This window comes from Rhinoraja longicauda, chromosome 32, assembly GCF_053455715.1.
Source record: "Rhinoraja longicauda isolate Sanriku21f chromosome 32, sRhiLon1.1, whole genome shotgun sequence".
Taxonomy (NCBI): Eukaryota; Metazoa; Chordata; class Chondrichthyes; order Rajiformes; family Arhynchobatidae; genus Rhinoraja; species Rhinoraja longicauda.
This window is the reverse complement of record NC_135984.1, coordinates 21,889,408-21,905,785: the sequence shown is the minus strand read 5'-3', so window position 1 is coordinate 21,905,785 and position 16,378 is coordinate 21,889,408. Positions and strand designations below refer to the sequence as shown.

The following is a 16,378-nucleotide window of genomic DNA, read 5'->3' as shown; positions in this document are numbered from 1 at the left end:
GTGGTCTGGAGAGCCAGTTTCTCTCTGTATATCTCTCTGACACTCAATGTACCAGACTCTGACCAAAGAGATCCAGCTCCCCACATGAGCGATGTACGTTAACATTGCAATTGATTTGTCTGCAACACCTTCTTCTAAGGTGGCTTATCAGTCTTCTCTCAGAGTCAGAACAGGTGAAAGGTTCAATATTCAAATCCAGGATTTGAACAAGGAAGCACAAGGAACTGCAGATTCTGGTTCCATTTACAAGAAAAGGCACAAAATGCTGGAGCAACTCATCAGGTCAGGCAGTGCCTCTAGAGAACATGGATAGGCAACATTTTGGGTCAGGACTGAAGAAGGACCCTGATCGAAAATGTTGCCTATACGTGTTCTCCAAACATGCTACCTGAGTTACTCCAGCACTGTGTGTCTTTTATTGAATATGGAATCTAGGTCACTTCACCAGTGGAGTTCAAAGGAAGATGGAACTCTGAATGAGGCATTAATGTAAGTGCTCAGCATTGCAGAGATGTATCATCTGTGAACAGCAGCAACAATATTGATTGTGTTTTTGTAGGATATTTCTGACGCCCCAAGTCTTTCAGGGTGTTGTAGATGCTGCTTTTCACCTCTAGAGAGCAGCATTAGCTCATAGTTGCTCTGTGATCAAAATCCTTCATTTCACCTTCTCTGTTCGGCTCCCAACGTGACTGGAGTATAGTTTCACAGGTTCCAGCAACTCTCCAGGCTAGACCACGAGGGCCAGCATGCTATTTAACCATGCTGCTCTGATCTCAGCCAGCATTGAGTCTGTACCGCTGACTTACGAGCACTTTAATCCTAGGCTTGTCTCTCTTTTCCTCCATTTATTTCTACCATGGCTCATTTTTTCTTATTAAAATGCTTAGTGCATCGTGTTTATCCTTAAAATAACCATTATCTACAAATGGCAGCAATTATCATAAAGTGGAGAATATTTAGAAAGCATAAATGCATAATACAATCCACAATATGACAAACATATGTTGATACATTGCCTACGAGTATATCATGTTAATATATTGGGAAGCATGTAGAGTATTATAATTTTAAAGTGTGTTGCATAGGATGCATAGCTATGTGTGTTGTTGAAAAATATATAAAGCTCAGTCATATAGTGTGTCAGGTACTTGGGATGATGATGACCGCAATATAGAACAGGAGATAGAATACGTTAATATGAAAAGAAACCCATGTAACAATTTATTTATTGTCAGTGTGCAAAAGGGATTTTTTTTTAGTTCAGTTTGGAGATATAGCGTGGAAACAGGCCCTTCGGCCCACTGGGTCCACGCTGACCAGCGATCACCAACCAGCGAGTACACTAGTTCTGAAGAAGGGTTTCGACCCATAACGCCACCTCTTCCTTTTCTCTAGAGATGTTATCTGACCCGCTGAGTTACTCCAGTCTTTTGTGATTAGCAGTTGGAGTGGGTCAAGGAGCTACTGGTGCAGTCAGGAGCTTGTGTGAGTGGTCTAGGAGACCCGGCCATTGTACATTCGAGCGGGTTTTATTTCATGTTTGTGCCAGCAAGTGATGGCATGGGCCAGGCAGTGGTGGGCACGGTTTCAGTCATGTATGTGGTGGAACTTGTGATTTTATATATCTTTGTAAAATTCATCCTCATCCTACTGCGCTGCAAGGAATTAAGCCCTGTCTTTTAGATTTATATTTAGATTTTTTAGATTTTTTAGATTTAGAGATACAGCGCAGAAACAGGCCCTTCAGCCCACCGGGTCCGGGCCACCCAGCGATCCCCGCACATTAACACTATCCTACACCCACTAGGGACAATTTTTACATTTGCCCAGCCAATTAACCTACAAACCTGTACGTCTTTGGAGTGTGGGAGGAAACCGAAGATCTCAGAGAAAGCCCACGCAGGTCACGGGGAGAACGTACAAACTCCGTACAGGCAGCACCCGTAGTCAGGATCGAACCTGAGTCTCTGGCGCTGCATTCGCTGTAAGGCATCAACTCTACCGCGGCGCCACTGTGCCGCGCTCAATTTAGTTTAGAGATACAGCACGGAAACAGGCCCTTCGGCCCACCATGTTTGTACCGAACAATGATCCCCGCACATTAACACCACCCAACACACAGATGTACAATTGTACATTCATACCAAGCTAATTAAATTACAAAGCTGTACGTCTTTGGGTGGGAAGAAACCGAAGATGTCAGAGAAAACCCATGCAGGTCACGGGGAGAACGTGCAAACTCCATAGAGACAAGCACCTGTAGTCAGGGTCGAACCCGGGTCTCTGACGCTGTAAGGCAGTAGCTCTACCGCTATGCTAACGTGCCACCGTGCCACTGTGCCATCCTTCTTGTAGATCAGGGCCTCAACTTTTGGCAACATCCTCATAAATCTTCCCCACACTCTTTCCTTTAATGATATCCTTCCTGTGGCAGGGTGAACAAAACTGAACACAATACCCCAAATGCGGCCTCACCAATGCCTTGTACATCTGTAACATAATGTCCCAAATTGTCCATTCTACAGCCTGATTGATGAAGGCCAACGTACCAGAACCCATCTTTAACACTTTCAGGGGAAGCCACTTTCAGGAGACTCTGTACCTAGACTCTTAGATCCCTCTGCTCTGTCATGTTACCTGAGTCTATACATTGTAATAGACCATGCAGTTTAGATTTAGATTTTAGATTTAGAGATACAGCGCAGAAACAAGCCCTTCGGCCCACCGGGTCCGCGCCGCCCAGCGATCCCCGCACGCTAACACTATCCTACACCCATTAGGGACAATTTTTACATTTGCCCAGACAATTAACCTACAAACCAGCACGTCTTCGGAGTGTGGGAGGAAACCGAAGATCTTGGAGAAAACCCACGCAGGTCACGGGGAGAACGTGCAAACTCCGTACAGACGGCGCCCGTAGTCAGGATCGAACCTGAGTCTCCGGCGCTGCATTCGCTGTAAGGCAGCAACTCTACCGCTGCGCCACCGTGCCGCAAGTTGTGCTTAGATTGCTGTTATCTACTGCTGACCTGTGCCCCTTACTTTGGTGTCTGTTTGGCAGGTGATGGGAAGACGTTGATGAAGACTTTCTGCTCCCCAAAGGCTCAGCATCGTGGTTTTGGGCTCAGGCTGGTTGATGCTCTTCCTCCTCCTCCCCCACACCCTGTGGAGAGACCTGGGCCAGTCCACTGCACAGAGGAACGGTAAGGGCCATTTTATAGTTCTGAGTAAGCAGGAGACGATGGAAGGGGCAGAGCGTTTATTTGTCCTCGGGAGGCATCATTTTGAAGGAAAGTGGAAGCAGCAGATGACCGGCAACCACTCTCTGGAGCCACGTTTCAGCGGGAGAGTTATTGATCATGCTATGAGATGCTCATCAGTTAAAGACACAACATCAATGCTCAGGAGTGTGAAGGATTGAACTGCAGATGCTGGTTTAAACCAAAGATAGACACAAAATGCTGGAGCAACTCAGCGGGACAGGCAGCATCTATGGAGAGAAGGAATGGGTGACGTTTGGGGTCAAGACCCTTTTTTCACTCCTTTAACACTTTAACGCCCCCTCCCATTCCCACACTGACCTTTCTGTCCTGGGCCTCAACCATTGTCAGAGTGAGACCCAGCGCAAATTGGAGAAACAACACCTTATATGTCACTTGGGCTGCTTACACCCCAGCTGTATGAATATTGACTTCTCTAACTTCAAGTAACCCTTGCTTTCCCTCTCTCTCCATCTCTCCCCTTCCCAGTTCTCTGACCAGTCTGACTGTCCCCCTGATTACATTTTATCTGTGTTTGCTTTGATGTCCCCTTCCCCTTGCTAACAATGATCTATTCTACAATTTCCTTGAACTGCATCTCTTTTGATGTCTCAGTTTCACACCTTACCCTTCCTTATCTCTGGGTCTTGACCCGAAATGTCACCCATTCCTTCTATCCAGAGGTGCTGCCTGTCCCACTGAGTTGTTCCACCATTTTGTGTCTATCTTCAGTTAATGCTCTCCAAGTTGAGTGTCTGAAGTGTTTTGTTAGAGATACAGTGCGGAAACATGCACTTTGGCCCACTGAGTCCGTGCCATACAGTGAACCCATTACACTAGCACTCTCTAGCACACTAGGGACAATTTACATTACATTATTGATGCCAATTAACCTACAACCTGTATGTCTTTGGAGTGTGGGAGGAAACCGGAGCACCCGGAGAAACCCACGCAGTCACGGGGAGAACGTACAAACTCCGTACAGACAGCACCCGTAGTCAGGATTGAACTCGGGCCTCAGGCGCTGTAAGGCAGCAACTGTACCTCTGTGCCACCGTGCAATCCCCAACGTACATGGATTGGTTTTGGTTTTAGATGATGATGGATGAGACTAGAAAGCACTCCCACCTGTCAACTAGTGTGTATTGCATGCATTTATCTTTGCAGTTCTGGTCGCCTCATCACAGGAACCTTGTGGGGGCTTTGGAGAGGGTGTAGAAGTGGTTTACTAAAACGTTTAGTAGGTATTAGAAGGTATTAGTTATAAGGAGAGGTTGGACGGACTTGGATTATTTTCTCTGGAACGACAGAGGGCGAGGGAAGACTTGATAGACGTATGTAAACTTGATAGAAGTATAGAAAAAAAAGAGAGGCATAGATAGGGTAGACAGTCAGAATAATTTTCCCAGAGTGGGAATGTCAAAGACTAGAGAGTGCTTAGCTTCACGATGAAAGGGGCAACGTTTAAAGGAGATGTGTGGGGCAATTGTTTTTACAGTCACAGTGGTGGCTGTGTGTAACACGCTGTCAGTGTTGGTGGTGTAGGCAAATATGACTTGTTTAAAAGGCTGTTCCACAGGTATATGGATATGCAGGGAATGGGGGGATATGGATCATGTGCAGGCAGATTGAGGTTAGTTTATCTTCGTATCATGTTTGACATGGATACTGTGGGCCAAAGGGTCTGTTCGTGTGCTGTGCCTTTCTTTGTGTGAAAAGGAGCTGTAGATGTTGGTTTATACTTATGATAGACACAAAGTGCTGGAGAAACTCAGCAGGTCAGGCAGCATCTCTGGAGAAAACAAATGCGCGGCGTTTGGGGTTGGGACCCTTCACCGGTCTAAAGAAGGTTCCCAGCCCGAAACGCCACCCATCCTTTTTCTCCAGAGATGCTGCCTGTCGCTGAGTTATCCCAGCACTTTGTGTCTTTCAATTAGTATAAGAAAATAACTGCAGATGCTGGTACAAATCGAAGGTATTTATTCACAAAATGCTGGAAGTACACTTGTAAACCTGATTATTCCGTTTTCAACAAACCAGTTGCTACGCAGTCACCTTTGTCATTCCTCATGACTTTATTCCAAACATATTTATCTCAGTGAACGCGAGTTCCTTGGGTGCCTTCAGTGTTAGTGTGAATCCATAATTCCAGATGGTAAGTCTGGGTCTGTGTTGCCAGCCTGTAACTGCACCATTTTGCTGCCATATGTCCAGATCATTGCTGCTCTGTGATTCCGCGTCTGCCTTTGATCTCTGTCCCTTTGTGACCACGTCTAATTAAAAACAATCTATTTATTTATCTCTCCCAGAAATTGAATTGATTGTATTCACAGCCCCGCTGAGGAATTTGTTATTAATTTGCACCACCTGTGGGTATCAAAATGCTTCCTGATTTTCCCCAGAATTGTATCATTCTAATTTCATGACAATCCCTTGTTGGTCCACCCAATGAAAGGTGTTCTTAATCATGCTGATTGGCATTCACCAGAACTATTTACACAGAACATTGAAAGAAACAAGGTATTCATTCACAAAATGCTGGAGTAACTCAGCAGGTCAGGCAGCATCTCGGGAGAGAAGGAATGGGTGACGTTTCGGGTCGAGACCCTTCTTCAGACTGACTAAGTCCAGCTGCTTCACTCCAGTGTCATAGACTCTTGGGCTGCTCTTGGAAACAGTCGAGAGTGTTTAATTAGTTGGAAAGGGTACAGAGAAGATATACAAGGATGTTGCCAGGGCTAGAGGGTCTGAGCTATAGGGAGAGGTTGAGCAGGTTGGGACTCTATTCCTTGGAGCGCAAGAGGATGAGGGATGATCTTATTGAGGTGTGTAAAGTCATGAGAGGAATAGATCGGGTAGATGCACAGAGTCGCATGCCCAGAGTGGGTGAATCGAGGACCAGAGGACATAGGTTTAAGGTGAAGGAGAAAAGATTTAATAGGAATCTGAGGGGTAACTTTTTCACACAGAGGGTGGTGGGTGTATGGAACAAGCTGCCAGAGGAGGTAGTTGAGGCTGGGACTGTCCCAACATTTAAGAAACAGTTGGACAGGTACATGGATAGGACAGGTTTGGAGGAATATGGACCAAATGCAGACAGGTGGGACTAGGGTAGCTGGGACATGTTGGCCGGTGTGGGCAAGTTGGGCTGAAGGATCTGTTTCCACACTGTATCACTCTATAACCATGATATGGGGCAATGCAATAAATGAATAACCCTACTACTGGGTTTTACTCAGTTCAAGTGATGCCTTAAAAACCCATCTGAATAAAAAGAAGGATCCTAGCTAGGCCTGAACACCGAAACAGCCTGTCATCTAGAACCACCAGCATTGAAAGGGAGCCTACAGCACATCACCAGGCTGTTAACAAACCAAATTCAATCAAGGCAAACCAAGACAAATCCAATCAAAGCCATATATGGAGATATAAGGGCACATGGTAACACGCTGGATTTTACAAGTGTCTTACAAGATTGGAGAGACACAAAGCATTGGGGTGACCGATGCTTGTTCTTCCCTTCCTCAGCATTCACCTCTCAACATGGGGCTCTTCAGGAAGGGAAAGGCTCACTGATACTGCTCTTTTGTTTCAGGCAAAGCAAAGCTGCACACAATCCTGAATCGAGAGCGATCTTGCCAGGAGGGCAGAGGAGGGAATACTGCGCTCCCTCAAGGGGCATGTTACCCAGTCAGTCCACGTGCTACAGCCTTCAGTCCACTGCCACCCTCCCGCTGTCTGCAGGCAACAACACTGAAAGGGGACATTGTCCAGAACGAGTGGCTCAGTACCTGGAGCTAACAGACGAGGGCAGACAAAGGTTTGAGAAGGAACCCTACTAATTTTCTAAATCTTCTGTCACTTTGTGCTTGACAGAGACCCGGGTTCAATCGTAACCTTGCCTGCTGCCTGTGTGGAGTTTGCACGTTCTCCTTTGTGATCGTGTAGGTTTCGGACAGTCGACAGCGGCGACTGCGGACGGTTCAACAGCCCCGACCGCGGGTGAACAAAGAGGAAGCTGATTGAACTTTATTACCTTCCATCGCAGTGAGGAATGTGGAATCCGCTGTGGTGGATGTTTATGTTAAATTTTATTTCATGTGGCTGTGTGTCTTGTTGCTTCTCACGTAGTATGGCTGTGTGTGGTAACTCAAATTTCACTGTTCCTTAATTGGTGCACGTGACAATAAATTGATCTTGAAATCTTGAAATCTTGAACGCTTGCATGTGAAGCTTCTGGCTATGGGGGTCGCTGAACTAATTATTTTCCTCCTTCTACAGACACTTTACGGGCATCCTGTCCACATTTGAAAGACCGTTCTCACCTCCCCACACGTACGGGTACATCAGCGGCCCACAGCTCTCTGACCTGGAAATGGACATGGCGGACTACGACGACGAGGATGACGACGACTTGGACATGGAGGTTGCCCGGGTGAACTCGCACCGATACTTCCACCGGCTCTGCCGCACCCCCACCCCCAGCCTCAGCGAGTGCGACAGCTCCCTCGGCGGCTCGCTGGCCAATGGCTGGGGCTCGGTGTCCGAGGACAACTTCACCAGTGCCCGCTGCAGCATGGTCAGCTCCGACGGCTCCTTCCTCATGGATGCCAACTTTGCCCAGGCCCTGGCGGTGGCAGTGGACAGCTTCTGCTTCGGGCTGGCCCAGCCCGAGAGAGAGACTCCGTACACAGGTACGCCTCAATGGGACCACTGCGCGTGCGCCAAACGTCACATTGGGAACATAGTTTACTTTAGAGATACAGCATGGAAACAGGCCCTTCGGCCCACTGAACCCACACTGACCAGTGATCGCCCCTTGCACTAGTTCTATGTCCTATGCACTAGGGACAATATGCAGAAGCCAATTATCCTACAAACCTCGAATAAGACGTCGTCTATTCCATCTCTCCAGAGATGCTGCCTACCCGCTGAGTCACTCCAGCATTTTGTGTCTAAAATACAAACCTGTACGTCTTTGGAATGTAGGAGGAAACCGGAGCACCCGGAGGAATCCCTGTGGTCACTGGGAAAATGTGCAAACTCCGTACATACAGTACCTGTAGGCAGGATTGAACCCAGTCTCTGGTGCTGTGAAGCAGCAACTCTACCGCTGTGCCACTGTGCTGTACTTTGGGAATTTTTGTTAGATCCTGAGGTGCAGCCAAAAAGACCAGACCACGCACTATCCCAATGGTAGGGTTGCCAACTGTCCGACATTAGCCGGGCCATCCCGCATTTTGGGCTAAATTGGTTTGTCCTGTACGGGACCGCCCTTGCTCCCCTATTAGTAGGGTTGCCAACTTCCTCACTCCCAAATAAGGGACAAAGGGTGACGTCACCGCCCCGCGCCCCACGTGACCTCAGACAGCCAGCGGCCACGTGCTCCCGCTCCACCAATGGCAGCGTCACCCTTTGTCCCTTATTTGGGAGTGAGGAAGTTGGCAACCCTATCAAATGGGACCAGTGAGGCTTAGTGGCTGATACTGTAGCCTAGGGGTGACATAGTGATAGTTTCAATTCCATTCCAGTGCAGAATTCTAAAGCAAGGGGGGGGGAGACCATTTTGCCTTTTATCTTTCTGTTAGCTCTTTGGAGAGCTATCCAATTAGTACCTCAGAGAATCGTAGAATCATACAACATGGTAATCATTGGTATTCTGGCTTGCCTGCTTTGGCTCATATTCCTCTAAACACTTACCCATGCATCAGTCCGTGAAAAGGATGGTCCACTGAAAATAATTACCCAGGCATATTTCAGTGTGATTTATGGCCAATTGGATTTTTTTGCATTAAGTGCAAAATTCTGCCCAACATTTTCTGTGCAGTCAGACCACTGAACCAAAGAAATGTGCAGTTACTCCTGGAGGAAAAGGAAGCGGGAGATTACAATAGCAAAACATGCAATCAGCATTATTTCAGAGGAAGTGTCTTTTGAATCAACTACACCATGTGATAAGTCTATTTATGGCAAGGCTGTAAATAGGACCTCAAAGCATTTTGTTGAGACTGCTGTTCTTATTTTCCTTCATTGTAATTTCAGCTCACAAATGTCTGAATAATCTAAGCATTTCAGTTGCTGCAAATAGCCCTAAGCAGCTTCCAGCCAGCCAACTCCAGTGTGGCTTCAATATCCTAGTATGCAATGTTGCAAGCCAGTGACTGACCAAGCAGTAAAGGTCAAATCTTTATAAACTCATTGTGTGTGAGGGTAAAAAAAAGACTTAAGCCTGTATTGCAAATCCTCCATCTTACGGCAGCATTTTTCGATTTCCTACATGTATATGTAGTTCAGAGGGTGCAGAAAAATACATCTGTGTAGCACCTTTCGATATCTGGCGGCACGGTGGCGCAGCGGTAGAGTTGCTGCCTTACAGCGAATGCAGCGCCGGAGACTCAGGTTCGATCCTGACTACGGGTGCTGTTCTGTACGGAGTTTGTACGTTCTCCCCGTGACCTGCGTGGGTTTTCTCTGAGATCTTCGGTTTCCTCCCACACTCCAAAGACGTACAGGTTTGTAGGTTAATTGGCTGGGCAAATGTTAAAATTGTCCCTAGTGGGTGTAGGATAGTGTTAGTGTGCGGGGATCGCTGGGCGGCACGGACCCGGTGGGCCGAAGGGCCTGTTTCTGCGCTGTATCTCTAAAAAAAAATCTAAAAATCTCAGTAAGTGGCAAAGCGTTTTACACCCAGTTCATCCTTTTGGCTCTGTTTCCCCTTTTTGCAGATGGTGCGTGACCTGCCAAATAATTCCAGCATCTTCTATTTTTAATTTAGGTTTTTGTCTTATCTCCATTTTAAAAAAAAATCTGTTTTGTTATTGTTATCGTGTAGGAAATATTCCTGACATTTCCCCATTAGGCAAACTTCCACCAGTGAGGTTAGATGACCAGATAACCGGATGACCAGGTGGGCTTGGCACGGTGGCGCAGCAGTAGAGTTGCTGCCTTACAGCGCCAGAGACTAGGGTTCGATCCTGACTCTGGGTACAGTCTGTACGGAGTTTGTACGTTCTCCCTGTGACTGTGTGGAGTTTCTCCGGGTGCTCCGGTTTCCTCCCACACTCCAAAGACGTACAGGTTTGTAAGTTAATGTAAATAACCCCTAGTGTGTAGTGTTTGGGGTGATTGCTGGTCAGTGGGCCCAGGAGCCGATCTCTAATGTCTAAAATCTTAACTAAACTATACTTAATTTGGTTTAGGTAAAACTATTGACCATGGCTCCAGATCTCCATTTCAAATAAAATAATGAGCTATTCTGTATCTCCATCTGATGTTTCACATTGCTTAGTATTGCATGGAAATGATACGGTGCTATCCTTGGGTCACAGAGTGCTGGAGTAAATCAGCGGGTCAGGCAGCATCTCTGGTGAACATGGATAAGTGACATTTTGGGTCGGGACCTTTCTGAAGAAGGGTCCCGACCCGAAACGTCACCCATCCACGTTCTCCAGAGATGCTGCCTGACCCGTTGAGTTACAGCAGTACATTGTGTCTTTCTAGTGTAAACCAGCATCTGCAGTGCCCCTTGTTTCTACACCTTGTATCCTTGGGTATCTGGGGTGAGATTTGAACTTTACAACATCATGGGTCTTTTGAGTTGTGAACGGTTGGAACTGTTCCTAGGGGGTGTGGGTGAATGGAGATGGGAATTTCATACTGGAATTTCAAACCAAAATTAGTTTAGTTTGGTTTAGTTTGATGTCGCGTGAGCAGAGGGACAGTGAAAAGCTTTTGATGCATGCTAACTAGTCAGAGGAAAGATGATACATGATGACAATTGAGCCTTCTATGACGTACAGACACAGAATTACTGAAAGGAAGAATTCTCAGCATGGTCTTCACAGAGACCCAGTGATCCTCGCCCTCACCCACTCCCATACCTCCCCTCCACACCCCACACCTTCCTTGCACCCCACGTCTTTCCTACTGAACCATTTGAGGCTGCTTTGAAGGTTTTAGTTTAATTTAGTTCAGTTTAAAGATACAGCGCGGAAACAGGCCCATTTAGTCCGCGCCGGCCAGCGATCCCCGCATATTAACACTTTCCTACAAACACTCGGGATAATTTAAATTTATAAAAAGCCAATTAACCTACAAACCTGTACGTCTTTGGAATGCGGGAGGAAACTGAAGATCTCGGAGAAAACCCTCACGGGCAGAGGGTCAAAACCCCGTGCAGACAGCACCCGTAGTCGGGATCGAACCCGTGTCTCTGGTTCTGTAAGCGCTGTACGGCAGCAACACTACTCCTAAGCCACTGTACCACTGCACCGGGTCTTTACAAATGGACTGGATGATACATATGTCACGATGATAAACTCCTATTTTTTTTACCTTTCATCGGGCCTGTTTTTCTGGTGCTGCACTACAAGGACTAAATGAAATGTAAATGTCCTGTTTTATTGGATTGCTTGTCTTCCCATTTACTGGGTAATTGTAAGATGCATTTACATTGGGGTCAGGGTTTATTGGTCATTTTGCGCCGCTCAGACTGGGATATTTACAGATACATTAAGCTTTGTTCCGAGCTTGCGCCATGGAAATGCTGATCCGGCAACAGATTGTGGTCCTTTTAATTAAATCTGCTCTCTGTATCCCAAGTTTGCCCAGGTCTCGCTCGGCTCCGTGCTTGAGCAAAGTGATGATCCAATCCTCACAGGAGTTGTGTGTGCTTCAAGCTGCCCTGTCTAGTTTACAGGCATTAGTTTACGATTAAAATGGCATTGATTGTGGAGAGAGCGTTCCTCAATGGCTTACTGAGCAAAGGTCCTTCTCCAGGGAATACACTGCCATATGGAGCAGCGAGGCCCAGGTTCCCGATTTCAGCTGAGTCAGCAGCTTAAATGAATTTAATTTGGAGATGCAGCATGGAACCAGGCCTTTTGGCCCTCTGAGTCCATGGCGACCATCGATCACCCATTTAAACCAGCCCTATTTTATCCCACTTTATCACTAACTCTCTACGCATAAGGGCTATTTACGGAGTCCAATTAACCCAAAACCCACACATCTCTGTGATGTGGGATAAATTGATTTTGAAAGATACTGCATGGAATCAGGCCCTTCAGCCCACAGAGTCCACGCCGACCATCGATCACACATTTAAACCAGTTCTATGTGATCCCACTTTTTTGCATCCTTCAAACGTGGGGCAATTTACAAAGGGCAATTAGCCTACGAACCTGTGGGGTGTGGGAGGAAACTGGAGCACAAAGAGGAAACCCACGTGGACACAGGGAGGACGTGCAAACTCCACCCGGACAGCATCTAATGCCAGCATCTCTACCAGCTGCGCCACTGTGCAGATCTGATCCCAATTTAACCCTGACCCCAATTAAAATCAAATTTTTACAAATACCCAATAAATGATGATATTGTTGATCAATTTTGGTGCTAAATTTCTGATCCAGCCTAAAATCCTTGTTCACTATTAAATACTCGGCTCTCATGAAACATCACCCTTCTGAAACTGCCTTGGTGAAGCGCTCTCTCTGTGCTCTTTTGTCTCCCCGCACCTCCCCCCCCCCATGTGTTGCTTTCTTCCCCCCCCCCATGCTCCTTTATCTCGTGCCTCATGTTCTTCCCCTCCTATATGTTCCCTCAGCCACTATGTACCTACACCCACATGTCCATCCCTCCCTGCCTTGTTCTCCCAAATGTGGATTCTCCGACATTCCTCCCTCTTTCCCTCTCTCTGCCTCAACCATTTTCTGTCCATCTCTCTCTCTGCTTCTCCTAGTATTCTTCCATTTCTCTCTGCGCAGTTTGCATTTATTTATATATATATATATATATCCTCTTCGCATCGTTCACCTTGTTGTGGTGAAGAGACTTGTGTGCCCCCATGATTCCGAGAGCGATGCCGTCGGAAGCACTAGCTTCTGGTAGGGCCACCCATGGCGGTAAGGTCGAGGATGAGGGTCCACACTAAGAACGATCGAACCTACTAGACCAGGCGAACAAGGTTATCTTGAACTCAACGGTTGTGAAGGCGGATGAAGGCTGCAACAGGTCTATCAGCTCCAATCGACTCGGTTCCCTTGCCATTGGAATTAGTTGATTGATTTGTGAAGAACCGTGTGCTTCTTGGAGTGCAAAATCAAGTACACGTTAAACAAACACACGCACTGCCGTCTTCGTTCTTCGGAACGTAGACCATCATCCTTGACCTTGAGGGATGGCCACGACGACAATGATATATATATATATATATGTGTGTGTGTGTGTGTGTGTGTGTGTGTGTGTGTGTGTGTGTGTGTGTGTGTGTACATGTGTGTGTGTGTGTACGTGTGTGTGTATATATGTATATTTATGTGTCCACACTCAATTCCTAGGCATAGGTATTTTTCTAGGAGCATAGGAACAGAAATAAGTGCTCAATGATCATCCTTTTCCCTTGTCTCTACTCCACGTGTCTCTTATGCCATTCATTTTGTCAACCTTTGGCCTCTCACCTATCACCTCTATTTTAATGTCTTCCTGGCATTTAAGTCTGATGGTCTAACCCTACATCAATTATTTGTAGCTCCCGGGCCAGTCTCACCCCAGCCACTCCCTCTTCTCCCCTCTCCCATCGGAACGAGGGACACAAGATTGAAAACGCACACCTCCAGATTCAGGGACAGTTTCTTCCTCGCTGTTATCAGGCAACTGAACCATCCTATCGCCAACTAGAGCGTGGTCCTCATCTACCTCATTGGAGACCTTTGAACTATCTTTAATTGGACTTTACTGGACTTTATCCTGCACTAAATGTTATTCCCTTTATCTTGTACCTGTAGACTGTGAATGGCTGATTGTAAACATGTATGTTTTTTTCGCTGACTGGTTGGCATGCGACAAAAAAGCTTTTCACTGTACCTCGGTTCACGTGACAATAATAAACGAACTAAACTAATTTAATGCATTAGTTTTCAATAGTGTTGAGCATGTTCCATGCTGTAAAATGGTATTGTTTGATTCTAATCCATTTGTTTCTCCAATTCTAGCTCTCTCTTCAACCTCCTTTCTGCCGACCACCTTCCCTGACACTGTGTCCCACAATTCAGAGGGTTCAGGATCAGATGTGTATCCGGAATCTGAGCTGGCTCCGATTTGGGATTGGAATCTGTCTTGGGCAGATGAAATAGAAGACAAAATCGGTCAGAAGGTGGAAATTGCAAGGAGGAACCCAATAGCTCTTGGAAAAGATCCCAACAAACCCTTCAGGAATCTGTCCGACCAACAACAACAGGACAAGTGCATCACTGGTACAAGCATTGTGCTACTTCAAGTCGAGATCCATTCATTGTGAAAAGACAATTGTGTTTCACCACTTCATTGGGGTTCTTTTAGAGGGGTAAAGTGGATAAAGGAGAGCCAGTTTGATTTACAGAAGCTGCCTGTGGTGGTGGTGGTGAACGGCTATGATAGCGGTCTTGAAGAGGCTTATGGATACGCACATGGACATGCCGGGAATACAGGGATATGGATCATGTGCAGGCAGAAGAGATTAGTTTACCTTGCCATTCTGTTCACCACAGATATTATGGGCTGATCATCCTGTTCCTGTGCTGTGCTGTTCCATGATTGGTCTTCTAAGGTATCTGTTAAGGTGTCACATCAAGGGTTAATGCAGATATTTATAGTTCTTTGTTTTGGAAGTTAAATTTTGGTGTAGACGGAAGACTGGCTGACTAACGATGAACACAGTCATGGAGTCATCCAACACAGAAACAGGTCTTTCAGCCTAACTTGTCCATGCCGACCAAGATGCCCCATCTACCCTAGTCCCACCAGCCCCTGTTTGGCCTACTTCCCTCTAAACCTTTCCTCTCCATGTACCCAACTTCTGTGTGATAAAGTTGCCCTTCAGGTTCCTATTAAATCTTTTCCCCCCTCACCTTAATCTTATGTTCTCTGGTTCTTGCCTCCCCTACTCTGGGTAAATGACTCTGGGAAGCCACCTATCTATCTTCCTGATGGTCTTATACACCTCTGTAAGATACCCCTCAGCCTCTTGCACTCCAAGAAATAAAGTCCTAGCCTGTCCAACCTCTCCTTAAAGCTCAGGCCCTCAAGTCCTGGCAACATCCTTATAAATCTTCTCTGCATACTTTCCAGCTTACTGACATCCTTCCTGTAGCAGGGTAATCAAAACTGAACACATTACTCCAAGTGTGGCCTCACCAATGTCTTGTACAACTGTAACGTAATATTTCAACTGCTATACTCAATACCCTAGATAGAAACAAAAAGCTGGAGCAACTCAGTGGGACAGGCAGCATCTCTGGAGAGAAGGAATGGGTGACGTTTCATGTCGAGACCCTTCTTCAGACTGAAGAAGGGTCCCGACCCGAAACGTCACCTATTCCTTCTCTCCAGAGATGCTGCCTGTCCCGCTGAGTTACTCCAGCTTTTTGTTTCTTCGGCTTAAACCAGCATCTGCAGTTCCTTCTTATACATACTCAATACCCTGACTGATGAAGGCCAATGTACTGAAAGCCTTCTTGACCACCCTATCTACCTGTGATGCCACTTTCAGGGAACTATGTCCCTGGACTCCTAGATCCCTCCTCTCTCCAATACTCCCCAGGGCCTTGCCGTTCACTATGAAGGTCCTGCCCTGGTTGGACTTCACTTTGGATTTATCTTTATTAACCATTCTCAGCTCACGTGCCTTCATTGCATGATACTCCCTCAATAATCATTTTCTGTCAGTGGGGAGGCAAGTGTAGATCAAAGGTATTTTCACCCCTCCCCCCTGTTCCCCTCTCCCCAGTTATTAGCAGCAAGTTTTATAGTTAGAGGTAGATTTATGGTTAAAAAATAAGAATTGTGGTACCATAGCAACCATCCATCTTTGGGTTTCTCCTCATCCTTTCTTTGCTGTGTTATTATGCGCTAGTCGGCCAGTGTGAGTTTAATGCCTCTTGGTACAGATCCAATATGACAAGATAGACATTGTTAAAGTGTAGATTGGCAGGTACGTGATTAGTATCAAAGGTTATGGGAGAAGGTAGGAGAAAGGGATTGAGAGGGAAAGATGGATCAGCCATGACTGAATGGTGGAGCAGACTCGATGGGCCGAGTGGCCTAATTCTGCTCCTGTGACTTGCGAACCTCACAAACCATTG

General features: G+C 46.4%; 1 protein-coding gene across 3 annotated transcripts in view; it reads left to right on the top strand.

Annotated features, from left to right (window-relative positions):
- The window catches only part of robo4 (roundabout, axon guidance receptor, homolog 4 (Drosophila)), a 134,711-nt gene that overhangs the window by 115,877 nt on the left and 2,456 nt on the right, over window positions 1-16,378 (top strand). For all 3 annotated transcript variants that reach the window (XM_078426780.1, XM_078426778.1, XM_078426779.1), the window contains 4 exons: window positions 3,065-3,206; window positions 6,859-7,083; window positions 7,545-7,957; window positions 14,252-14,512. In XM_078426780.1, coding sequence (XP_078282906.1) covers window positions 3,065-3,206; window positions 6,859-7,083; window positions 7,545-7,957; window positions 14,252-14,512 — 1,041 coding nt within the window. The remainder of the gene's footprint in view (window positions 1-3,064; window positions 3,207-6,858; window positions 7,084-7,544; window positions 7,958-14,251; window positions 14,513-16,378) is intronic.